Source organism: Lissotriton helveticus, chromosome 11 (genome assembly GCF_964261635.1).
Source record: "Lissotriton helveticus chromosome 11, aLisHel1.1, whole genome shotgun sequence".
NCBI classification, from domain to species: Eukaryota; Metazoa; Chordata; class Amphibia; order Caudata; family Salamandridae; genus Lissotriton; species Lissotriton helveticus.
The window spans coordinates 548,912,474-548,938,527 of NC_136072.1; the positions used below are offsets into that span (position 1 = coordinate 548,912,474).

The 26,054-nt window shown below is 43.7% G+C and overlaps 1 protein-coding gene across 1 annotated transcript in view; it reads right to left on the reverse strand.

Annotated features, from left to right (window-relative positions):
• PDLIM2 (PDZ and LIM domain 2) overlaps positions 1–26,054 on the reverse strand; it is a 142,245-nt gene that overhangs the window by 85,529 nt on the left and 30,662 nt on the right. Inside the window, exons 3-5 of the mRNA XM_078666290.1 lie at positions 3,606–3,675; positions 1,893–2,089; positions 1,572–1,617 (exon numbers count right to left, since the gene is read on the reverse strand). Coding sequence (XP_078522416.1) covers positions 1,572–1,617; positions 1,893–2,089; positions 3,606–3,675 — 313 coding nt within the window. The remainder of the gene's footprint in view (positions 1–1,571; positions 1,618–1,892; positions 2,090–3,605; positions 3,676–26,054) is intronic.

A 26,054-nucleotide genomic window follows, 5' to 3' on the forward strand; every position in this document is an offset into this window, starting at 1 on the left:
CTTTAGTTATTCACTTGGCAAAAACAAACTTAACTTAAACTGTAACTTTCTATTCCCGCCCACGCATTAGACTTAGGTCAGGTACACGGGGTAGGCGTATTTAGAAACACCAGTTGAGTACGTTTAGTCAAATGTATATGTGTATGTAAATATATTTTAATCATTTTAAACATCATATGGCTCAGAAACCATATCAATGTTTTTACAGTATTATTTTATACTATTGCTTTTAATGTATGCACTTTACTTAACTATAAGTATTGCAATAATATCGATCCATTTCTCATGTATGAGAAAAGAGACTGATCAATAAATAACACCTTTTTATTGAACACGCCCGTCTCTTCCTTTTCTCTACATTCTGATGAGACTAAGAATGCACGTACTGACTGAGTAAAATAATTGCCTTGTGCTCACACGACTCTTGAGATTGACTCTTGATTAGGGGAGAGCAAAGTTGTCATGTTCTATGGTTGTCAGAAACTAAATCCCTTCTTGTCTAATCAGGGAAGTTAATCCTTCCTTGAACATTCGAGAAAGTTTCTAGCGAACTCTGAGCTTAGCTGGCAAACCCAAAAATTAAGTCTAGTATCGACAGTAGTAGACCTAGTTAACGTCTGGTCTAGGCCTTTACTGCTGTAGGTACTATTCCAATGCGCAGAGCCTATTGGGAAAATAGGAGCTACACTACAGTGCAACCAGGAAACCTTCGTTCAACTACATCTTCCTCACTTGAAAAGTGTTGTTATCCTACGCAACTCACTTTACTTCACCGAGCCTCATTTTAACGGAGCGTCAAATCTGAGACCACTTTGAAGAAACGCGCTTCAGGATGGGCACTGTATGAAAACCTCACACATACATGGTTTACTAGACAATTATTGTGCTCCATGTACAACAGCCCTACTGGCCACATATACAGTGCACAGCACAAATTAACAGCTCTTGGTGCATTCATGGTAGCGTTGTCAGGGAAGAGCTCATGTTTAAGTTAAAGTCAACCACAGATTTTCAAGAAATACCCTAGTTTTAACCTGAAAGAGTATTTATCACGGTTTTACATGACTTTTGGCATTTACATGCGAGTTCTCTCTATGGCTCCTGCTTATGTGTTGGATCTCAGAGTGAAGCCAGAATCCTGGCGCGGCTCTCCCAATGAATTTCTTTAGATGCCCACCTCTGGATCCTGGCTTCTACGAGTCATATTTACTTTTGTTGGTTTACATTCCTCTACAATCCTCAAGCTCTGTAGCATCAAAAAGGTCTAAGGATGGCACAAGGGTTTAACCCGCTGATGTCATTGGTGGGTTAAACAGGGCTTGCGCTCGCTTCCGTTACCACTTGCCTTTTGGTGAGTTGGCGTGCATGCTAGACATGTGCCTCAAGGTCCAGGTCCTACAGGATGAAGATGCCATAAGCACCAGAAATAAGGAGGGGGAAGTCTGACTGCTGAATAGTGGGAAGGATAAACAGTATGAGCTGAGAAGAAGGAATTGAGAATATGAAGACCATCTTATTACTTGAAATGCCCCATCAAACCCATGGATGCACCACCCCCCGCTGCTGCTTACCAATCTCGGCTGTGACATGCTTGGTGGAGTGGCCTGGGTCTGCAAACTGGGAGAGAAGAGGACACTGGTTTAGACAGAATACTAGGACTTACAGCAGAGGTGGGCTTGGCCTATATAGAAAGAGACAGATTCCGGACAGAGTTGTGCCTTTGAAAACTACACAGTTGCGCTCGAGTCAGCTATATGCTGGGTGTACCCCTGACATGACTTACTCTTCCCCCAAGGCTTACTGGGGGTTTTAGGGCCTTAAAATGTCATAAACCTCAAAATTATTCAAGAGACCATCACCACCAACAACGATGACCGGAAAAGGGAACTTACCTCTGCTTGCTCACCACAACTTCAGCGTCTGCGACAAGACCACTCCTCTGGCGGTCGCCATATCCATTGCGTCGGTGTGCTGGCTGAGGAGAGGGCGGAGAGAAGGGGCTCCCGGAACGTGGGCTCAGACTCCCAGCACTTGAATATGAATCCTCTGTGCTGTTGGCATTCTCGTCCCTCACGATTTTCACTGTTTCCTGAGTCCCCAAAAAATTGACACACCAAGACAAAATCAATTATTTTTGATGTGATAGAGGTGAGCAGTAGTCAATTTCTCATCTCACATTTATCAACTGGATAAAAACATCTTTACTGGACACTGTAGCTCAATTCTCTTAGGGACTTCCTTTGATGAAACGCAAGATCAACACACAATGCCTTCCCACTCGTTCCAAGTCTGTTTTCTTTGTCGACTGCTGTACTTTTAATTCAAACAAGGTTAAATCTATACTCTAACCCCATCATAGAGTTATGCACACATTTAGAACCGATGGATTTCTAGATGATGTAGTACATTTCCTCCCTACAGTCATAAGGATTGCAAAGATTTTGAGTCAAAGGTCAAAAATTAAAAGTTGTCAAAACCAAAGTTGGGCAGATACCTAACTGAACTAAAATATGAAGTGGCTAACAGCATAAATACAGAGTGTAAATTATGCGTTAAAACATGGATGCGTTTCCCATTAAGTTGTGCGTGAACTCAATTCTGCCATTTGAAACTAGAATCTTAAAACTACTTGCAATTATAGGATTATGTAACAACTTCTATGGAGACAAAGCCATGCTAATGTATGTCCAAAATAACATGTAAAAAACTTCAATCCCTTTATTAGTTTCATTTGGGAACATGAGAAATCTAAGAGGGACATAAAACTACTGAGTGTAACATAGAATAGAGGTAATTGAATTTAGGGGTTTCGGGTCCCGTACGAGCAACCATAGGGAAGGGCAGCACTAGTAAATTCTCAAATGTAGGAATGTATTTTCATGCACCTAATCATTACTGGTGATTAGAGAGATTACTTAATATTTATTTTTACAGAAATGTTAGCGTAAGGCATCACAAGCACTCGTTAAAGTTTGACCTGACATAGGCACGTACTAGACACAATTTATAGGAATTGGGATCTATAATGTGGTGTACACATGCATAAGAATTACTACAAATATTTTTGTAAGGAACTAACTGAACAAGGTTAGGTAATTCTTCCACCAATATTACATTTCACCCAAAATCAGTGGAAATCATGTAATCAAGATGTAGCTCTTTCAAATTTTTAGACATGTGCATCTATATTAATAGTCAAGACAGGCCGTAACGGTCAATGTATATGTCAATCCCTTTTTGACAAAGTTTGGCATTGCCAAAATACATAGTACAGCTGTCTCATAAAAAATAATTTTGATTGTGTACCTAATAAATTAGAAAAGATAGAAGGGCGGTAGGGATAAAGAATTAAAATAAATGGTAACATTTCTGAATTGGATTTTAAAGTTAGATATCAAATTCTATAGTTCCATATTCACAACCTAAGCATTACAAGATATTGGTTTGAACACACCATGCTTCCAAGTTTTGTAGCCTTCAAACACATTACATGGAATGATCAGCTAGAGTTAGTATCATCTTGGTGCTAATTTGGCACAAATCCTTGTAACCTGCCCTAACCCTTCATTCCCAGCTACCCTCCATGCACTTGCCCAAAGTCTCACCTGGAACCGCGTGGCCAGGAAACTTGGAGAGGCAGATCCGTCCGTGGTCTGCAGAGTCAAAATATCAGGCCTAGAAAACAATAATCGAGAGGAATCATTGTGGAATCCATGTGGCCCTTTGTTGTCTTTTAAATGGCCAGCCCCAAGAAACATGGCCTCACTTTTTCAAAATCTTTAAAGAAAGTCTGCCTTCTCCAAAGGTGCCCCTGTCACACCAGAAGGATATCTTCCAAAACCCATCAAGAGCATGTCCCATCCAGGGACCATGGTCTCACAACTGGTGCCCTTCCAACACTCGAAAACAAATTTCTCTTCTTTACACCTTCACATATCATGGACACACCCCCACTCCGTTTTGTTATGAATTTTAAAGATGACCTCTTTTGAGTCCTTGGCCAAATACCCAAGAAGTATTCACGACAACTCTTAGAGGGAAAGATTCCACCTAAAAGCATTACCAAGAAAGACGCAGATGATACAGTTGCCATGGGCATACCATAGGTACACCAATCCCAATAGTATGCGTATTACCACGGATCTCCAGTTATCAGTGTGTTACTTGCCAATCAAATGGGTAGAAAAATAAGACATATTTTTGCAGCCTAACAGTATTAATAGATTCTGCTCATGGGTTGTCCATTTTTTACCTCATCTGTATTGGTGCACACCTCCTCCTTAGTTGCAGAGTCAAACTGTGGCAGATACTAGACCCAACAATTGGTCTTTGCTAAAGAGGAGGCCTCTTCAGTCGACTACCTGCAGCTTTTTAATTTTTAGGGTTCCCCTTACCCCGGATGGGCATCTCTCTGTAATCACTTCATTCCTTGATAAGGCAGCACTGCTACCCTTTCCCAGACAGCTTTACATGGCTCCAGTTAAATGGATATTGACCCCAAGCAGGAAGCGATATCTTAAAAAATGCAGATCTGTAGCAGGAAACGTGGAGGCGGTTGTCTTCACCTAACCATGGTAAAAAGTGGCTACTTCATAGTTCTGGTGTCTTTGAAAACTGCAATAGAGAGGGAAAAGGTAGTACCTGGGATGCTTGCCAAGATTTCTCAAAGGAAGGCAAAGTCAGAAATTCAAACCGAGCCAGAATTCAGCCTTATTTGTCTTGCCCACCTCCACCAGAGAAAAATGGTTCCAGGGAGGGGACAAGAGATTGTGTACTTGCATGCTCCTTGGCCAAGGGTCAACAATGGGCGGTCTGCAGTCAACTCATGCAGTCCACACACGCACACACGCAGTCCACACACACACGCAGTCCATTGGACTCCACCATTTACTTGTCTAGGTACACACATGAAACTGCAGACACCTACATACACATACATTTAGTCAAACTCCATCCAAGTCCCAGACACGGTGGAGGCGAGGTACTTCACTTATGGAGGACTGTGCATATTTTGCATGCCGATAGTCTGCAGGTCTCCCCTCTAAGGTGTACAGGAAAAAGGCCCATCACAGACTATTAATCATGCTGCTGAAAACACTACCAGTTTCTGCACAGCCTGGGTTGAGGGCATAGTAGTCACTCTCACAAAGAAGTGGAGCCTCAAGTTTTTTGCAATATTGTGATAGTTCTAAAAAGCACAAAGCATGCAAAATATTACAGTGGCCACAACACTGTAGCATTACAGCACAAGAAAAAAAAAGGCACACATCAAATGAGGCAGCCGACATGCTTCCTGCGTCGAGGGCACAGCACTGCTGGCCAGGCAACTGCTATAAATGTTTCATGTGAATGGCTGCTGTTGCCTGCCCAGTTATGCAGCTGTTATCTTGTGAGGAACACCGGATGCACACATTAAATGAAGCCTCCTAAAGGGAGGACAGTCAGGATGCTTTTGTGCAAATGTCAGCCACTAAAAAGCGACCACTGAAGCATAGGTGAACCTCATATCCCCAACCCCCCCAAAAAACGGAGCACTTGCAGACCGCAAAAAAAAAAAATGGTGTAACTACAACACAAGAAAGTGTGGGCTGGTGCTTAATTTATGCTGGTGTTCGGATCTGGCACTTATTTCGTGACACAGGTACATATTCATGACAGTCCACCACAGTGTGGCACTGTTTGTCTATTTTTGAACATCAGCAGGCGATTTAACACCACAAAATTCATGAAAAATAACACAAGCACCTTCAGGCCATTCTTACAGGTGTGGGTGGTCAGAAATAGTGTTCAGTGTAATAGTAAATTTCAAGTGTGATGGTAATGAGGTAGAACTGGTACTAGCATTTGACTGAGCTGGCAGGGAGAGTGGGTGGCGAAGGCTGGAATGAACTCCTGAGAAATATCTTGGGCTTGGCGCTTATTTTTTTTTACAATATACACACTAGTAGAGGCTTAACAGGTCAATGGGGTAAGGATGCAAGGGACAGGCAATTCCAAGATTACTCCGGAGTTTCATAATTAGTTACTTTTATGCTGACCAATACATTTTACCAGGCACTTACTTACACTCAGTCATTTTTAGGTATTCAAGTTTAAAAACGTTGGTAGATGCTGTACTTCATACCTCGTGTTTTGAGGTGGACTCTTCTATTTATGCCTCATGAAGATGGGTGTGGCAGGCTGCCTAGTATGATTGGGGGGGGTTCTTCAAGTACTAGGAACTTTATAATAAGCTCTGCTGGCTCAGCGAAGAGCACTTTTTTATGTGCCTGCAATGAGTAAAGTCAAATCATTTAATTCAATGTTAAGTTAAGGCATTGTTTTAGACTCCACAGCTCAGAAACCGGGAAACCTTGCTCAGTGTTTCCTAGATGAACCTTCTGAAAATGAAGCTCTTAACTCTGAGAAATATCAGGTTAAATGAATTAACTTTACGTACTGCAGTCATATAAAGACAGGCGCGTGGCTCGTCACTGGACAGCAAATCCCATCAGGATATGGCCCTAGACTAGCGCCAGAAACAAACAGCGCGAGTAGAAAATTACTTTTTAAAATTATAAAATATGATGCTTTTGTTTTCAAAATGTCTCTGATTACACTAATGAGGTGTCAGACCGCCCATCATTTTCAACCCAATCGTTATGACATTAAAAAACATTATAACGAAATTCTTTCCTAATATATATATTATAGTTCCTAGATGCCTCCATGTCGCCAACTATGCAGTGTTCTTCTCTTGGGTTTTATTTTTACTCAAAGCAATGGAACACAGTTATTTGTAATAGTAAAGGCAATGACTAGAGCAGTATCTGCTTGTTGGCAACATAGTCATTTGGTAACGTTATTTATTTATAGGTGATGTACAGCAAAATGTCACATATATATGTGGTGTGGGAGTGTGGAGTGGGACAGGATATCTGGTTTAGGGTTTTCTGTGGGGTAAGTGCAGAACAGCTTGTATATGCTTGAGGGGGTGGAAAATAGGACTGCTGGCATGTTTGTATAGTAACTGCCAGGGATTACATTACCGGGCGCCTCTATTTTACGGGGAACCTATGTTTACAGTCCCCTCCCCTTGGGCATGAACGCACTGCTTTGTGGTGGTGGCAGTCTTGGTTCACTTCGATGAAAGGAAATGGACTAACAAAGCACTCAAAGTAATGTCCCTAAGGCCAAATGGAAGCCGGGGTGCCATGTGGTCACATTGGAACCCGAAGTGTAATTGTACAAAAGGTTCTAGTGCATACAAATGCTTTAAATAATGGCGCAAAAGTCAGCAAAAGTATATTCTGTGTCACACAGTTTTATATTTTTGTGGAAAAGTTGCCACCCAGAGCCCAATGTTCTGGGTGCTCTTTGGGTGCCATTTTGACATCAGAGCCCAGCTTTGAAGTCTTTAAGTCAGTTAATGGAATAACTTTCCGTGAACTCGAGCTGGCTGGGGCTAAAAAATTTCAAGAGCTGGCCAAAAGTGTACAAGAGGAGGATGGGAGAGTTTGGCCAAGCCATGTACAGGACTTTGAGGACAATGAAGATGTATTACACTCATCCGCATACCCTGATTTTTAGATGAGGTTGCTGCCACACCTGCTCTTTGTTACGTTTCCCCTAAGTCACTTTGTCAACAACCATTCTATGTAAAAAAACAATACGCTGTACTGACTTCTCAAAAGGATTCCTTCCTTCCTTCCTATCTAACTTGGATCTCTCACAACATTTTCTTACCCTTTCCAATCACACTCGTTGACTGGAGGGTAGTAATGACTTGATGAACAAACCTGGAGATGGATTCATCCAGAACCAAGCAAGGCCGACAGGAATCCAGAACCACCCTGCAAAAAGGGGAATCACTGCTTCAATGATGTATGACGTTACAACGCAGGCTATTACAACGCCTGCATTTACAACGCGGTTTTTACATCGCATACCATTACAACGCATAAGGCTTTTAGGTGCTGGATAGTGAATAGTTTAATTTACTATTCCAACTCCAGTCCCCGTGAACACTAGGTGAGGTTATTGGATAGTAAATTAACCTATTCCCTATCCTATAGCGCCCCCCAGAGCAATGAGTTGTAATAGTTTGCGTTGTAATGGTTGTGTTGTAATGGTAGTGCGTTCTAAAAGTTTCGTTGTAAGTGATGTTTACCCTGCTTCAACTTTACTCTCTAACAATCAAGACATCGCCATATCTGAGTGACTCTCTTACCTGATCTGACTACCCTCTTGTGCGCTTTGCTTCCACTGGTAAGTTCTTAAGAATCAAGCCACCGAACCAGTCCAATGAAAAATGTATTTACAATACTGATTGGGTAACTTGTAAAACACCCTTCGTAACAAATAAAATCCAGCAAGATCTTCCTGCCTCTGGACTATCGTTAAGGGCGGCCTCAGAATACACCCTATCCCTAAGCCGAAGTAGTAATTACAAAGTGTGGGAAATACATGGTCTTAATGATCTGTTTGACCTTAAAAGACAAGGTGCAGTCTGAAAGCAAAGGTGGAGTTTTAGAGCAAAGGTGGCTGCAACCAAACCACCTCAGGAAAAATAAAAATAGCAGTTACCAGAAAAACTATTCACTAAGCTAAAACATAACTATTTAAACATGTGCTACTGAAGCCGCAATCCCTCCAGGGAAGTAATTTATAATTCTGAGGAAAGGTATGGGCGCTCCCACACTGAAGAACGCTCCGATACACACCCAGAGCCGGTGTCTAAATATGATCCACTTTCTGCTCACCACTCCACCCTCCGATATCCACTCCTTAAAATGTGCAGCCAAGCCTCTCACTTAGCTGACGTGGATCTGTCTTGAGTGTTTACTCACCATCAAGGAATTGGAAGTCCTAAGAGTTACTGTAGATCTGAGGACTTCCTACACACGTCATGAAAGCAGGTGCCACTGGCACCCTTAATACTCTGTTCACGTACAGGTATGTGTGTGAGGGAAGCTAGCTTCTTCCTTACAAGATGGCATAAGTGCACTGCTACTGGTGAACAACAAAAATCAGAAGACGTAATCAACTATGGGGTGGGTTCTAATCTACCTTTCGGGGCATAAGGTGACATTGGTCAAAGGAGGACATGACTTTACGAACTATCCAATTGTCCAATAATCTTGAATCAAATCTCCTCTTTAATGGTCTCCATGAAGACATGGAGAAAACTATGAAGACCATGAGGGAAAAATGAGCAGAGTTTTCGGTGGCCAAGTCTTTTCATGATCATTACGGTTGCTAGGCCAGCTCTGATGCGACGGGCCCATGGACCTTCCTAGATGCCTGAAAACAGATCCAGGCACCCTGTGATAGTTTGAAGCATTCAATGAAAACACCCAACAAATGTGAGATCCTCCTGGATCACAGCCTTCAGACCCAGACACAAGATGAGAGCAAGTGTCTTTAACTACACATCACTATATTTCCATTACCACGCCAATGACACACAGAACCATATGTAAGGAACTTCAGGTGAACACTCCTTGGAGCTCAGCAGATGTACGAACTCGAGGCCTGGGTGAGTACTAACTAGTGTTCTTTGAATGCTAATAAATCCTGGATCCTTGCTCATCACCTAAGTCGCCCAAGTCTTTTATGTGGCCATCTGCTTCAAAGGTTAGCAACTAAGAACGAAATTGAGGTGCCCATACTTAATTCAGTGGCGTCTGGTCAACTGTAAATCAACGTAGTGGTAAAAACTCACTTTATTAGCATTGGGGCTATTACAAAAAAATACCTGTTCTTTCCAGCAGTTTACAACTATCGTTGTGGGTGTCTCCATGGATCTCTGGAAGCGGCTTCCCAGCAAGTTACTCACCAGTAAACAAGGGGATGAACTCATGCAGCCGACCTGGCCTTTGACCTGGAGTACTCAACTCAAATGCCCAGGTATGAAGCCAGTGCATAGAATCCAGGCCTGCCAATGCATTACATACTAATAGTGTCTTAACCACAAGGCTCAGTTGCATAACCGATTTGGCCCCTGCCAGCTCGTTTCACTCAAAGGCACCATCCTGTCAAGTGTCGTGAGAGTCTCTCCTCAACCCAATTTACACCAAGAACATGGGAGTTAAACTCCAATAGTTGTAGGGAATACCTGCCATAGAGGCTCAAAGCTATGGAGTTCTCCTTCTCGCCCTTTTTGTTTAAAAAGCACCACAAATATAGCCAATGCCTAAAGACTCATCATCCTTACTTCTTCCAGCAAACATTTTGAGTTATAGACTATCTAAAATTGGCTATTCGCTTCCTGCACCTCTTTGTTGGGAAAGAGCCAATTTAAGGTCTCAACATACATAACAGGCACACGCAAAAATTATAGGACTGATCTTTCAGTGGCATAGCCCAACAGTTTGGCTCTGGTAATGCTTTTAGCCAATGTTGTACTGCAACAACAACAAAAACAAAAAAGAGCTTTGCCAATGCGGGGCAACATCGCCCAGAAAAATATCTGCATGACAGTGATGTATACATGCACCATTGTCACCATCCATATGTACATATGTGTCATGACGCAGTGGGAAATTATTTTCTCCAATTGTTTAATTTTTAATTTACCCTTCCAAAATAGCGGGCACCAATCATGAAGTGGTAAATCAAAAAAATATATGTATTTAAGCTCATCAGACCAAAAATAGTGGCCCGATAGCGAATAGATGCTGTCTGACTTTCCAAAAAGAAAACGTAAACAAAAAGCAAAACAAGACGACCACCAAAGGTGCGACAAGAGTGCAACAGAAGGGCCGGTGAGCGAGAAACCAACACTGGAGGACATGGGGGGAGAAACAAGAGTGAAGTGGGGTACAAGAGCAATAAAGGAGCTTGGGAGGGAGGAGGAAATAAAAAAAGCAAACACAAAAAAGCAGGATGGGGAGTGTTGGGGAAGCAAGAGATTGAGGGAACAAAGATGAGAGCTGGAGATATTTGAGGGGGAGGGGAGCAGCACACAAGGGAGAGGCCAAGAAAGCACATGCACTGCCCTGGAGTGCTGAAAGAAAAAAGTAATTCTCAGAATGTGAGCAGTGGAAAGATAAAGGTTAGCCAAATCAAAAGGATTGTAAAGAAGCTATGCTCCAGGTAAGGGAAAAAACCTATAAGAGTAAGAAATAAGCAAATTAAATTGTGAAGAAATCCAAGCTACAGAAAGTAATCTGCTAACTCAAGGTCCATTGTAATTTTTGATACTGGCCACAATCCGTGCTTAATTTGAGCCAGTGGTTGCGGGTGGAGGCCACCGGCATTCATTTTTTGGTGGCCAGCACTTATTTTTCTGCATCCAACATTTACTCAAAGCAAGAGAGGGAAAACAAAGTGGAAGACAGTAAGAGAAAGATGGAAAAACAGCCATAAAGGGAGAAAACAAGAATCTGCATAAGAGAAGTAAAATGTCAGGGAGGGTCTGGATTAAAGAAGCATGGGGTGGATTCAAAACTACACAGTTAGGGAGAAGATGTGGCCTAACGGCTAAGGCTAAGGCGAGTGACCGAAAATCTGGGGAACCAAGTTCGAGTCTCGGCAACCATGCTCAACATCCTGGGCAAATCATTTTATCTCCCCGTACCCAACAAACATTAATGTATCCTTATGTATCGCAACTGGTGCTCATGTAAAGCATTCTGATACCTTCGGGTCAAGTTTATGCTACATAAAACCCCGTAGGGGAAAAAAACCACAGCCTTGGTATCGGGCTCAGTCATTTAATAGCATCGGCCTTGGGCAGAGCCTTGGGCACTGGCACTCATTCTTTTACAAATGAAGCACTAGCCACAATAGATCTTCAACAAGAGACAGCTAAAAGATTTCTGTAGGCAAGACCTAAAAACACAATTTCTTCAAAAAGGTGTTGCCATGAAAAGCATCACTTACTTTTTATGCTGCAATTTGTATGTGCCCCCAAGTGGCGTCTAATATCGGGGACTAAATGAATAAAATGTAAAAAGGAAAATGCCTAGCTATTCAGGATTTGCCATGACACTCATTCTTAATGACCAGGCTCGGATTGGCAAGGCCGGCAATCGGACATGGGCCGATGGGCCATTTGCCGGAGCTAGTTAGTGGGCTAGTTGTTTTTATTTTGGTGGACTAAGCAGTCCAATCAGCCAGGGCCCTCCCTGTCTCCCCTGCAAGTGTTATTACATCCTTTGCATACATATACTGAGCCTGACCCACCTCAGGCCAGCTAATTTTCAAAGGCATAATGACCGGCTCCCTCCAGGTGGGACAGAGGCCCCAGGGAGCTGCGGATGGGAAGCCATTAACACTCACTTTGCAGAGGACTGGGGTAGGGAGGAGGACTGGAAAGTTAGGGTGGTGGGGGCTGGTTAGGGCCAGCGAGGGAGCTCCTCAGGTTATTTGTGTACCTTTTCCGTCATGGAAGGGGGGGGCCTAAATGAATCTCCGTTGTTCTCCTTTTCCTGCCAGATGCAGAGTTCACACGATTATGGAATGTGGGACACATTTTTTTTTTTTTTAGGAGCCCCTGGGCCCAACTGATCCCAATCCGACCCTTTTAATGACCCACACTGCGCCTTCTGCCCTTCCTGTGCCCAAAGAGGCTTCTCTTACTGCCAGACTGCAGCGCAGCCACTGAGTGGGCAAAATCTCAGAACCAAACCCATGTGCAACAATCTCGTCAAAGGGAGTGCCCAATAAGCAGAAAGTGAGATTGCCCTACAGGCAAGGTGCTAGTCACATTATAACTGGCACTGCTCCAAACCCTTAGATCTTCCACGTCTGCAGCCTTCCGTTCAGCCCCTCCTGCCTCGGAGAACAGCATTAACGCTCCCTGAATAGGGCGCGTCATTATAAGGAAGAAGCGGCCCCGGCCTGCTCCGCCCCCAGGCCAGTAAGGGAGGATACACCAGGTGCAGCAGCAGCGCACAACTAATGACGGGGACTGACACCGCGCGCGCCCTCTGGCACAGCTCCAAGGACAGCAAGAGGGCAGGGCGTGGCCTTCCATTGGCCGAGGCTGGTCTACCTGTTAAGAGCTAACATGCAACAGGGAGGATCCGGACTGCTCAAAAAGGAGCGTGTGGAGGGGTGAGGGAATTAGGGCCAAGGAGTCTCTCACCTCGTGGTGCTGGAATCATTTTGGTGCTTCCCAATACATTCACCTCACTGAACGTATTTTGGATATATGACCGCCTTTTTTGAAATACCAATGCTGCCAGAAGAAAAACGTTTGAAGACCCTCTTTATTGTTCATACTCCATGTAAACGTAAAGTTTTATGAGGGTGCTGCAGCACCTGCTGCAGCCCTAGTTCCTGCACCACAGCGCTTACCTCGAGATCGGTGGTTTAGTTCCACCTGATCATTAGTGGCACCGCCCGTGCCAGGGTCGGATTAGGATTACAATTGGGCCCAAAAAAGTGACCCACATTCCCAAATGGTTAGTATTTTCTGTTGCTGTTGTAGCTTTATAGAGCGTGAACTCGGTCCAAGGGGATTGGAGCAATTACCATAAGCACCAGCTGCCTTGCACACACTCCAATTCATTTATTTCAGGTAGGAAGATTAAGTGAGTTTCCCAGAATCCCTGGATGTTGAGCTGATGCCAGAACTCGAATGTACTTCCCCAGTTTCAAAAATCAGCAGCTCTAAGACCAAACTCTACACCCTATATATTTTGTTCCCTCTGGGAAGGTGACCTCACTGTGAGGCCTATGCAAATACTCCCCCAACCCTCCACCAATGCCTATGGGACTGAGGTGACAACACCTGGCTCATAACGAGGCCACTTCTCTTACTCAACCCTCACCATACCATTATAGCCTCAGGATTTGACCTGGCAGGGGAGGAGGATCAAGAAAAGCACACGGCTGATGCTGCTACTCCAAGGGGGTTTAGGTGAGAATGTTCCCCCCTCACTCCCCGATGAGAGGATGCCCTTAGGGTCAGAACTCTACCTGTCCCCCAGCCTGTTTGACAGCATGGCAGGGGAATACCCATGATACTGGCGACACTTGAAAGTGGTCTTTTGAGATCCGGGGTGAACAGTAAGTTTCTGTGGGCCGGTTTACAGAGGCTGTGGTGTTGGGGTCTAGTGCTCTGCACCCACGTGACTCGCACTGTGCCTCACGGGATCCTGAGAGGTGGTGCGGAGCGTGGGGCAGAGCACAGTGTAATGGGGCAGAGCACAGTGTAATGGTGCCTGCTCTCCCTCTGCGAATAAAGAAGATAGACATCAAGTGCTTGCCCGCGTCATCTTTCCTATGGGGTAGCTGCTTTCACCCCCACAGACTGGCGACGAGGATGGGATCCGAACCCACGCATGCAAATCACATAACAAGCATTTGCAATGCAATAGGTCTCGCATTCCGAAAGTTTGAGCTATTGGTATTGTAAATGACAAATTTTTTATTTATGTGTTGGTTTTGAAAATAGCGAAATTAATAGCTTTGTCATTTACAATGCCAATAGATACAAAGATATGCTTTTCTCAGTTAAAATAGCGTATACAGACTGCAGTTTAGAGCCACGGAAGAGGTGCAGTCCTTGGGGTGAGGTCCTGGGCTGTGGAATGACAAAATGTGACCCAGAGATGGACTACAAACACAGGGCAGCGTGTGAAAAGTATAGTATTTTATCCCACAGCGGAAGTAGTTGTACGTGTTTTCTGTAGGATTAAGATTAGTTAAACGTCCAACAATGGAGTAAGGCTTCCTTTAGACACTATGACGTAATTCAGGTTATGACTGAAAATAAAATGTCCAGTTTACTGGCTTCCAGTAATAATTACAAATATGAAAGTGCAGAGCATTATTAGGTGGCACGAGGCGACAGAAGGGACCAATAAGAATGCGCCCTGGCACTTGTGGGTAAACACCTTGCATTCCCATCCCGAACTCGTGATTGGCACTTCACAACAGTATTCAAAACCTAGGGTTAGACTGGCTCTGCCATGGATGCTCTTTTTTACTTGCAATTGTAGGAGTCCACGTTCGCGCATTAGACCGCAAAGCAGTAATTTATGCTGTGATTAAGGCGCGAGGCTCCCCTGCCCGTTCTTTGTCGGGAGAAGCCTGGGAAGCATCCGACGAGCTTTGGTGGGAAAAAGATTCTTCCTCTATTGCTGAATACCCCTCAGAACTATCCATAGAATTAGCTATAAGAGACATGCGTTCATCTGGTGCCATGGGTCCAGATGAACTCCCGATATCAGTCTTAAAACAAAATCCAGTATCCTGGAGTAAAATCCTATATCCTCTTTTTAGGATTTGTTATCTTAAAAAATACATTCCAGCATCCTGGAAGGGGAGTATTTTGGTTCCGTTGTTCAAAAAGGGCGATAGGAACCTACCTATCAACTATCGCCAAATAGCTCTCCTAGACGCTATTGGGAAAGTGTTTTGTAAATGTCTACTATCACTAATTAATGATTGGGTGGCGCTAAAACAAATTTTACCCTTAGAACAAGTAGGCTTTCGTAAGGGCCACGGAACGCTGGACAATCTCTCCGCTCTTCAGACAATCACTGATAAATATATAGGGGTACGTGGCGGAAGAGTTTATGTGGCCTTTATAGACTTCTCCACAGCATTTGACAAGGTTGACCGTCCACTGCTGTGGAGAAAGCTCTCGGCTATGGGAATGCCGCCGTATCTATTAGATATGATTCAGCTGCTACATACAGACACTTGGTGCCAGGTTTTGCAAGGAGGAGACAGGGGGCTCTCTAAGATTATTCCTTCATGCAATGGTCTTAAGCAAGGTTGTTTACTTGCTCCGTTACTCTTTTCGTTATATATTGCTGATTTACCTGCTTCTCTTTCCTCTTGCGATGGTATAGCTCCAATTCTGGGCGGAAAACACATCTCATGTATGTTATATGCGGATGATATCATAATAATGGATCTTATGCCCAAAGGTCTTGCTAAACGCCTCCTTGCTCTACATCAGTATGCAGTTGATCATTTCCTAAAAATTAATGCAAGTAAGAGTAAAATTATGTGCATCACAGGCCGGAAAAAACATAAATTTAAGAACTTTACCTGGTCTGTGGGAGATGACAAACTGGAGGTTGTAAAGAATTACGTTTTTCTTGGAAAAGTAATTTGTGATAATTTAAGTGCCAAATCCCATATCGATAACAGTGTCCGTAAGGCTTTAGCTCAAGGAAGAAGCTTAAATTCACTGTATTCGGCATTGGGAAAAAGGCATTTTTCTCATTTACTGGAGGTCTTTAGGGCAAAGGTCCCATCCACCCTTCTATATGGCTTAGAATTAATTGATATCAAGCACTGGGATTTTTTAAATAAGGTGGAGGGGAAATTGCTAAGAAGTATATCTTCTGTCAGCTCTGCATGCTCCGTGGCAGCTTGCAGACTTGAGTTTGGGTTGCGCAGCAGCTGGGTGCAGGACCTGGCGGCTGTGGTACGCTGGGTCGCAAGCATAGCCAGAGGAGAAGAGGGGACTATGAGGTTCCTCCTAAGGACTGAACTATTGGGAGGTTTAGGGGAACACTCCTTGATTGTTAGCAATTTTATAAAGGCTGTATCCCTCTTGCAGTTGGATGAGAGTACTCTCTTTTCTTTATCTGTATCCCAGTTAAAGTCTGTCCTGAAAGATGCTACATGGGACCTTAGTTATAGATTAGACTTTACTGCTATTTTTGATAAGAAGGGTGTTAATCTTCTTACTGATTCATTCGCAAGAAAATCCGCCCAACCTTACGCTACTTGGAACTTATCTCATGGTATTCGGAGATTTTGGTTTTTATTGAGACAAGATTTGCTACCCCTAAATAATCTTTTGTTTAAATGGCATGGAGTATCTGCAATTTGCAATTTTTGTCATCATTCTATTCAAGATCGAATACATGTACTTTTTATATGCCCAGCGCTGCATCCCTATCGCAGCAAATGGCTAAGACAAATATGTTTGCAAATGGGTATCCTAAATGTGAATTCTTTTATGTGTGCCTTACATAATCCCCCTTCATATCTTTAATTTTTTTAAATGTTTCTTAGAAATTTTTTAAAGATAGGCGTCTAATAATATGTCACTTTGTGTTCTAGTAATTGCAATTGCTATGATTTGTCTATTTTCGCTGTGAATGGGTTTTTTTTGTAATGTACTTTTTCTTTATGTGGACCTCTAAGGAGTTCCAAAGCATAATAAAGATTGAAATTGAAGATATTCACAGCTGCACCATTATAGGTATATGCGATTAGTGAATCAAAACAATTAAATGCCAGTTGTGTAATACTAAAGCATAAGTACGAGATGTAAACATTGTATAAGACCTCGTAATGAGCACTGGAGGCGTTAGAATGCCTGTATCTACAAGGGAAGAGCTGGGGATATCAGACAGGCCTCACTGAATGTCTATGTGCGCCGGAGAAAAGCAAGTGATACCAGATAGGCCCACGTATAATGTTATCACAGAGTGTGTAAATTAAAGAATGCCTACATGCACAAGAGAAGAGCCGATGATACCAGACATGCCAGAGTGTTCGCCGGGCTGAAAAGAAATTATAAAACAAGTAGTGCGTTCTACAAGTGCTAATAGTGTCACAATGTGACATAAAATAACGTTACCTAACAGAACATGAACATATTGAACTACTCCGTCTACTTCAGTTAGCTGGGGATAGCCTGAAGGGTGACTGACTCAGACTTTCATACTTCTGTGGTCGATGCATTGAAGACATTGAATTTGGTAATTATAGCAGCACAATAGTGACAGCAACACAATAAATATGGCTATATTGAAAGTCTGTGAATGCTACGATTCATTATAGGCCGGTCTACATCCTGCTGGAAAGAAACACTGCACGTGTAAAGAAAAACTTCAGTTTTTGCTATGAGAGCAACAACACTTTTTTTGTGTAATTGAGTCAGTTTTAACTCAATCATCACAAACAATGAAGGCCCGTTCAGGGAAACACCATCAGAGTTGACAAGCAACACTTAGAACAGCAGTAGGAGCCATCGAGCTTGACTGCGCAGAGACCTCTACCTGGGGTGTTGCCCATGACGCACTTGGTGGGGTCTCGGTGGCCGGAATCGCAACATGTTTTTGGTCTCCTGTCAGGGCGATATGGCCATGCTGTTGGAACTCTCGGCTGCAGTGCTGAAAACAGCTTCCAGAGCTCCGTTGTTTATTCTTTTAAAGCGGTATGCAGCCGAAGCCAGCCCACATGCGAGAATGTTTCTTACGCTGCAGGCAAAGTGATGTTCTCAGTAGTGTGCACAGAATGTCTCCGCGCAGCCGAAAGGGAAAGTGAGGGAAAGTGGAAGAACGCGATGCGCGCGTTGTAAGCACGCCGTGAGTGTGCACATCGGCGTGTCCTGCGGCTCGTGCCCAGTGGTGCGGTTTTCGCCGCTGTGCTTGAGGAGTGCTGCGCGGCCCAGGTAGGGGGCCGCCAAAGCAACAAAAGCATTTACAATGCAATAGGTCTCGTATTTAAGTGAGTTTAAGCTATTGGAATTGTAAATGACAATGCCTTTTATGTTTTAAAAAACAAAAATAAAAGGCATTGTCATTTGCAATGTCAATAGCTCAAACTCTGGTAAATGCGAGACCTATTGCATTGCAAATGCTTGTTTAACTTCCAGTGCCATCTATCTATTCAGCTGTTATCCAGGAAATCACGAAAGACCGGACCTGATTAGGATATTAGAGGTCCTAATCTCTTAAGATTTTGTGCCCCGATATATATCCAATTTAAAATATAAACATTAAGCCATAAAATGAAAATATTTTTTTAAATGAAACAAAACGTACAGTAACATGAAACAGTGTTTTTGCATACTTCTCCTTTAATTATAGGTTCAGTTGCACCATTCGTAGTTTTGCACCATATGGTCAATGGTAAATCCGACAATGGGAAATTTCTGTGGTGCCCCCCTTACCTCGATGCCCTAAGCACATGCTTATTTGCTTAATGATTAATCCAGTTTTGACGAAAGACAGCACCACAAGAAAGTCGCCCACAAGAAAAACTATTTTGCCGCTTTTAAAAATAAATACAGACCGGACACATTGTTTTCTGTCTGCATTTAATTGTAAAAAAAAAAAATCAGTAAAAAAGGGAAACAGAGCCTTAATTACAAATAACAGCCCTCCAGACAGGCCACGTGGTTACACATCAGCACGCATGCATTTACCTCATGAACACCGACTCACAAACATGCAGTTAACCAGGCACAAAGAAACATTTACTAAAATGGTTGATTTAGTCACTGTGAAGGAAAACAAAAATCTAGATGTAGAAAATAGTTGTATTAACGCCCATTCCGTCCTTGGCCTCTTGGTTGCTGAAAGAATACTTCAACCTTTTGGCCCATCCAGTGTCTGACGCGTGAATCAGCAGTGAGAACTGAAGTGTGACTGAGTACACATTCCTGCATGTGCTGATAATTATTATAGACGGATCAGAAGAGTGCTGCGGGTTAGGTTTTTACTAGAAAGGGAAATCTAGACGATCCTAGATTGAATAGAAGGGAGACTCAGTAACCGGTCTTCTCTGAAAGTTAGTCAAAGTATGTCCTAGCCTCTCAGAACAAGTTGAAGATAACACGACACTCCCAAATAAGCAGATGTTGGGGACAGTACATTGTCAAAGACGACTATTCTTACAGGGCCTGGACAGTACGAGAGACAGACTGTTCTCTCTCGGTCACCGAACAAAGTAGGTGTTCAAAGCCCAGCAACTGAGTCTGCGCTTGTCTGGATTTCCCTAAGTATTACTGAAATTACATAGAACTGTGTAGCATTGTAGGACGCTACAATAAACAAGCTAGCAACAAAGCAAACAAATCCCGCCGCCCCCCCCGGCCCTCACTTACCTACCTCCGGCCGCTGGAACACGCTGTGACTCACACCGCAAGTCGGCCTGGAGCGCGCCTCGGCAGAGACGCGGGAGGACAGGAGCGTGACGCGCGTGAACGTGCACGTTGACGTTCACGGACCTGAGTCGGCTCGTTCCCAGCTCTGTGTCGGGCTCGTTCACAGCTGCTACTCCCTTGACAGGGATCAAGGCGGCTATAGAACTCGCTGGCGGGAGCGCTTCGCGCTCCAACGCCAGGCGAGCCCTAAAAAAACGACCCACAGATGACCCTGAGGCACCGGCCCATCACCTAATGTCCGACTGCCCGCTGTCTCCCAATCCGACCATGGCTTTCGCCATTTGCTGCGATCCACAAGTAATGGGGTTAGGGTGATTAGCGCAGCTTCCAGATGCTAGGCAGGCAATAACGCCGGCACATCATTTCTCAGCATTGTAGCAGAGGCCAACAAGAGAGTGGCCTGGAAGCATTATGGTCATGCACTCGTTCTGCGAGTGAGGGAGACTTGCATAGCTGCCACTTGCCCTCCCTATGAGCTCACGCTTATGCCACCCGTGCTACATGGGTTTTGTGAGTGAGGGAAGCTTGCACTGCCTATGTCCCAGTTTTATAAATGAGGGAGCCTTGCACTCCTGATACCTTTACCATATTGTGAGTGAATGATGCTTGGCATGGGGCAATCTGCGATGTAATTTTTCTATGAACGTGGAAGCTCTCTGAGCTGCTCTACATGTTATGTTTCATAGTAGATGTGGGAAAGCAAGGACAATTAGAGGGGCAGGCGAATCCGGAATCTGACTTGACTCCAAGAGCCAAAAGCAGGAGCTGAGCCATCTAAAGATTTGCCATGAAAATGATGCAGCAAAAGTCATGTAAACACATGATAAAGACTTTCAGTTTCTTGAACGCCTTTTCATTTTACAATATCAGATCATATCACTGCATTGACATTTAATAAACATAGTTATTTTTAAACATGTCATTTTGTCAACTGCCTATGTTCTAAAAAATACTGTTAAGAGTGTACCAAGAGATGCATGTTTAACATATGCCCTGTTTATCTAACTAATATTGTTGTTGCTTGAGAACAACATTGTCTTTTGAACAATACCCTAGTAAGATTTTTATATACCACATACCCTTAGCTAATTTTTTTCAAGGTGTTTGCAAATTTGACGGTCAATTACAATGGGTCATAGTGAAGTATAGAGGTTTGCGTAGGATTGCGTAGGATTGCACAATTTTGCCAAGTGGGAAAGCTGGGACTTAAACTCTTTTTTTCCTGGTGACGCATCGGGCTGTTCATCCACTGGATGAACGTGTATTTCTCTGTCCCGTCCCATTTGCCACCAAATGAAATGTTTTTAATGACTTCTTGTCCGAAATTAGTCCGCCATGTTTAATAAATGTCCGTCACATGTTAATTGAATCAGACTCAATGTGTATGCACAATGTCAACATATCTTTCTTGGACAGCAACAGAAGGCAATCTCACAGCTTTGCACTGATGTAAAAAGAGAACAGGTTAGCACCTCAATGATAGCAGTTACATCCATAAGCAAAACAAAGAGGACTCCTACTCCCTGCGGTCTTCAGTAAGACCAGGAGGTCGGAGTGGGCAGGATCTGTGGGGCACAACGTGCCCATACTTTTTTTTATTTAACAAAAAGAGTTTCCCTACTTCTTATTAGAAGATAACTATCCGGGGAGATTAATTCGGATAGCTGAAACGCCGAAGTCCCCTGTACTGTGAAGCCAAGGGAGAAACAAACAGCTAAACAAGAAACCAGGTTTCTTGCCAGGGTGCCTACTGCCTCAATAAAGGTGTGTAATTGGAAATCTGCAAATGTAAATGCAGCTCGAAAGCTGGTATTGGCTTTGATTGATCGAGTCAGTGGAAGCTTTGTGATGACAAAGTTTTAGGGCCTGACTAGACTAACAAGACGGATTCCCTGTCTGCCGTATTATGAGTCCATTATATCCAATGGCGCTTGTACAGTAGGACTGGGCATCTGTCATGTTTGTGACGGAGTAATCCATCCGCCAAACTCTAAATCTGACCCTTATTCTTTTTGAGAGGTATTAGCGCATTTCCCTCTAATTAGTTGAACTTCCATTTAATGTGAGCATTATTTTATACCAACGCACAAAGAAGGGGAGAGAGGTACATCTCCTTTTCTATCCTCCCTATATATTAAATATTGTACACACAAAAGAGGAAAAGGAGGAAAAGTGAATATTCTGTCACAACAGAAATATCACTTTGGAAAAATGCAAGATTTTCTAGAAATTTCCTCACCCACTAGTAGTGGCATGCTTCGTCATAAGCCTGCTACAACATCCCTGCGCAGACCAACGCCTGGGATGGTGCAAAGGGATATGGGGGAGACAATACATGCATGTATACAGGGATCTACTCAGCAGAACAGAAAAAAACACAAAGAGAATTAAAACTATCTCAAGGATGGCCTAAACAATCTTTATTCTTGGACTCCCATGAAGGAATAAAAAAAATTACGAATTGGGATGAAAAAGTGCTAATTAGTGACCCTTCTTTTCTCCTTCCTGCTCTTTTGTCAACATTTTCCATCACTATCAATCACCCTCAATGGGTCGTTTAGCCTTCCTTAGGACTAGAGATCCCACTCTAATCCATCCTTACTAACTATTTATGGGTTAGGGAAAGGGGATATATTTATCCATCCTTATGTATACACAGAACGGGTCTTCCAAGTTTCACTAAGCGTTTTTCTGAAAATGCAGTGCAAGCAGGAGCATCTCCCAGTAGTCACACTTTCTTCAAGGGAAGGACGCCTCTCAATAGCACCTCTCGCTGTACCGTGTAGGTCGTACATGGGGCAATTGAGCGTCGTCCTTCCCTTGAAGAAAGTATGACTACAGGGAGAGATTCCCTAAACCATAATTAGTGACAGAATATTCACATTTTGTGAAACTACGGAAACGCCCTCTACGCCGGAACCACAGCCAAGCTACAGAAAAGACTCCAGCGCATCCAGAACGCCTCCGCCCGACTCATCCTGGATGTCCCCTGACGCAGCCACATCTCCAGCCACCTGAAGAACCTGCACTGGCTCCCCGTCGACAAGAGGATCACGTTCCGGCTCCTCACCCACGCACACAAGTCTCTCCACGACCTGGGCCCCAAGTACCTCAACGATCGCCTGACCTTCTACACGCCCACCCGCCAGCTACGGTCCACCAGCCTTGCCCTCGCAGCCGTACCACGCATCCGAAGAGCCACCGCCGGAGGAAGATCCTTCTCTTACCTGGCTGCCAAGACTTGGAACTCCCTCCCCATCCACCTTCGGCTGACCCAGGACCATCTCGCCTTCAGGAAACAACTCAAGACCTGGCTGTTCGAGCAGTAGCATACCCCTCCCCCCAAGCGCCTTGAGACCCTCCCGGGTGAGTAGTGCGCTATACAAATGGCATGATTGATTGATTGATTGACATTTCCTCCTTGTCCTGTTTTGTATGTAAAAGCATTATTTTATATACACTTATCTGAAGGTGAAAGACCAACCAAACAGTTATAGAATATTTTATTTTTTTAACCAGGTCTTTTCCCTTGGCCCAAAGTTCACTGGCCCCGTCCCCACTGCTCTCTGTATCACAGCACCATAAAGCAGCTGTCTGGTATGCGAAAGACATCTTGGGCAGTTTCAGAAAGTTGACCTGTGAATGCATTCCACCGTAGCTTGCTATAGGCTTTGCGGTTTGTAACTCACAGTGTCTGGCTTTCCATTTGCTGGCTTCATTTGCTTTAGGGTGTGCAGCTTGAGTTCGTACCTCTCCATTCTAAAGCAGAGTTTACTGAATTCTTCCATGAACTTATTTTCTGTAATGAACAGGCCTTTAAAATGTTGTTCTCATCTCATCATTTGCTGTGCATTCAAAGACCAAGGTCAAATGTCAAGCTGTATTTTCGTGGGAGCCGGATGTTTATTTTGCTTTTGGCGGACTTCAAAGTGAGAGCATTTATAGGAAAGAGGAATCAAGGGTACTTTCTCCCTGGAGCTTGCTTGGGGCCTTTTTAGGTCTCGCATGAGCCAGCGAATGAGCTGGTCTGGTGAGACATTTAGTGAGTGGGCTTTCAAAATCCGACCACACGCTTTTGCTTCTGGCCTAAAGCTTTTGGTTAAGCGCACAGCCGCCATCTGGCTTCGTATCTCTTCCTCATTAAGCGCATTAAGCAACCCTTAAATGCATGTTTTTATTGCCTTTGTTTATGCGACGGAGATCCTTTGAATTTTATCAGAACATTTCTGGGGCCGTACTGCATTAAATACACCAGGTGGCGCAAACATGTTTTACAGAGCATTATACAGCATTTTGTTCTGCGTTAAAAAAGACGCTTTAGGAGAGGCGAGTAAGCAAGTTATGCACATAATATATATTTTTGACGGGACTAATAAAAACGTGTGAATTATAACATGAAAACAAAACGAAATAGTTTAAAGACATCAGTGAAGATTTCACTAATAAAATTAACACAAATGCCATCTTTGCTCTTCGCCCAGGCTTGCTGGCAGTCACGTGGTTTTCACGTCCTCCTGGAGTTTTTCCACAGGGCGTGAATAACAGGCTTTTTTTCTACGGTGAATAGCGGTGCGGTCTCTTTCACATGCAGATTAGCTTGTTGTTGAGTTGGGAAACAAATAAAAATGTAATTGTTGATGTTTTTCTTTTGCCTCATGTTGTGTCGTGGGCTAAAATCCTATAAAGTGTTCTCGGCACAAGTGCGCGAGACGTGCTCATTGCAGCGCGCTGACTAACACCCGGAGAAAGGGCTGCATTCAGCGCGCGCCTGCCCTCTTAAACCCAACGAAAACACAGGTGACTGTTGTGGACACTGTTACCAACCCCTCGGCGAGGGGGTTCTGGCAATTTGACGGGACATCTGCATTGCCCACCCACTGACTGCACCCCAGGGTGAGCATGAATGACTTTATAAGTCCTTGCCCTTCTTGGCGCACACATGCCACATTGAGCTCAGCACAGACCGACAGAGTTAACCAACCTTTAATTTAACGAGAATACCCAGAAGCCTGAGGGCCCCTCAGATGGCGTAAGTACTACGCGACCATACAAATAGTAGTCATGCGTGTAACATAACATATATATTGTGCCTACGTTTCAGGGTGGTTGATACGGCAGTGACGTGGCCAGAACGTTACGACACTTCAGCTGCGCGAGCGAGGAAGGCAGTCCAGTTTCCTCTTGAACTAATTATAAATAGACTCTGTGCTGTACCTGACTTTTAAGCATTTCTGTAACTCTATGCACCACAGAAGGGTGGCAGAACCCTGTGCCTCAGCAAGGGTTGAACCTCACTGCCATGTGACTGCCTTCAAACTGCCTAGCCGTCCAGCTTCTCACTGTGGGTAGGCCCAGGTGTACCCTCAACTTTAATAAATTTGATCTCAGAGGTGTGCAGCTGGCTTGCATTATTGTGCCAAGTATACCCAAGATGCTAAAGACACGCGGGCACAGAAGTAATGCAGCATAGTATCACAGTTTATCATATGCGATTTAGGATACTGCATACGGTTATCACTAGCAATGGAGCCTTTGGCTACGTTCTTGTTCTAATTGTTTTTAATGTGTTATATGTACCTTTTAATAAACCTAGGGCTCACTAAATGGGACAAGTCCCCCACTCCCCCATGCCCTTGTCACCAGCAGCCGGTCACAAACAGATAAATAAATCACCTACCAGCAGCACGGTTCGTTCATCATGCCTGCCAGAACCGGGAACCATGTTCCTTTTGTCTCTATATCTGTGACATCCTCAACCGGGAGCCCCCGGTTCCCCTCAACATTCCTATACTTCCATGGCCTAATCTTTAAAGTGCAGTATTTGTAGGCACATTTGCAATTTCCTATTTAAAATGCCTAATGAAAGATGAGAAAGAGAATAAGCATTGACATAACCAATAGGTATCGCCTTTGGGACCTTAAAAGTGTTTAGTCATGCAACAGTTGATGTTGTTGCACCAAGGATATTGTGATGGATAACTAAACACTTATAAGGTCCCAAAAGCGAGACCTTTTGGCTATGCCAATGCTTGTTTTACATTTTATTTTAGACAGTCATCGCAAAAGGTATCTTGTTCTTCAGCTCTACAAAACATTTTCACGGTTTTTGCAAAAATGTCTTCTTTGGCAAGTCCATTTAATTTGTGAAACTGCCTTTTTAAAAACAAAGTACAAAACCACATTTCAGCCTCAGCATCAT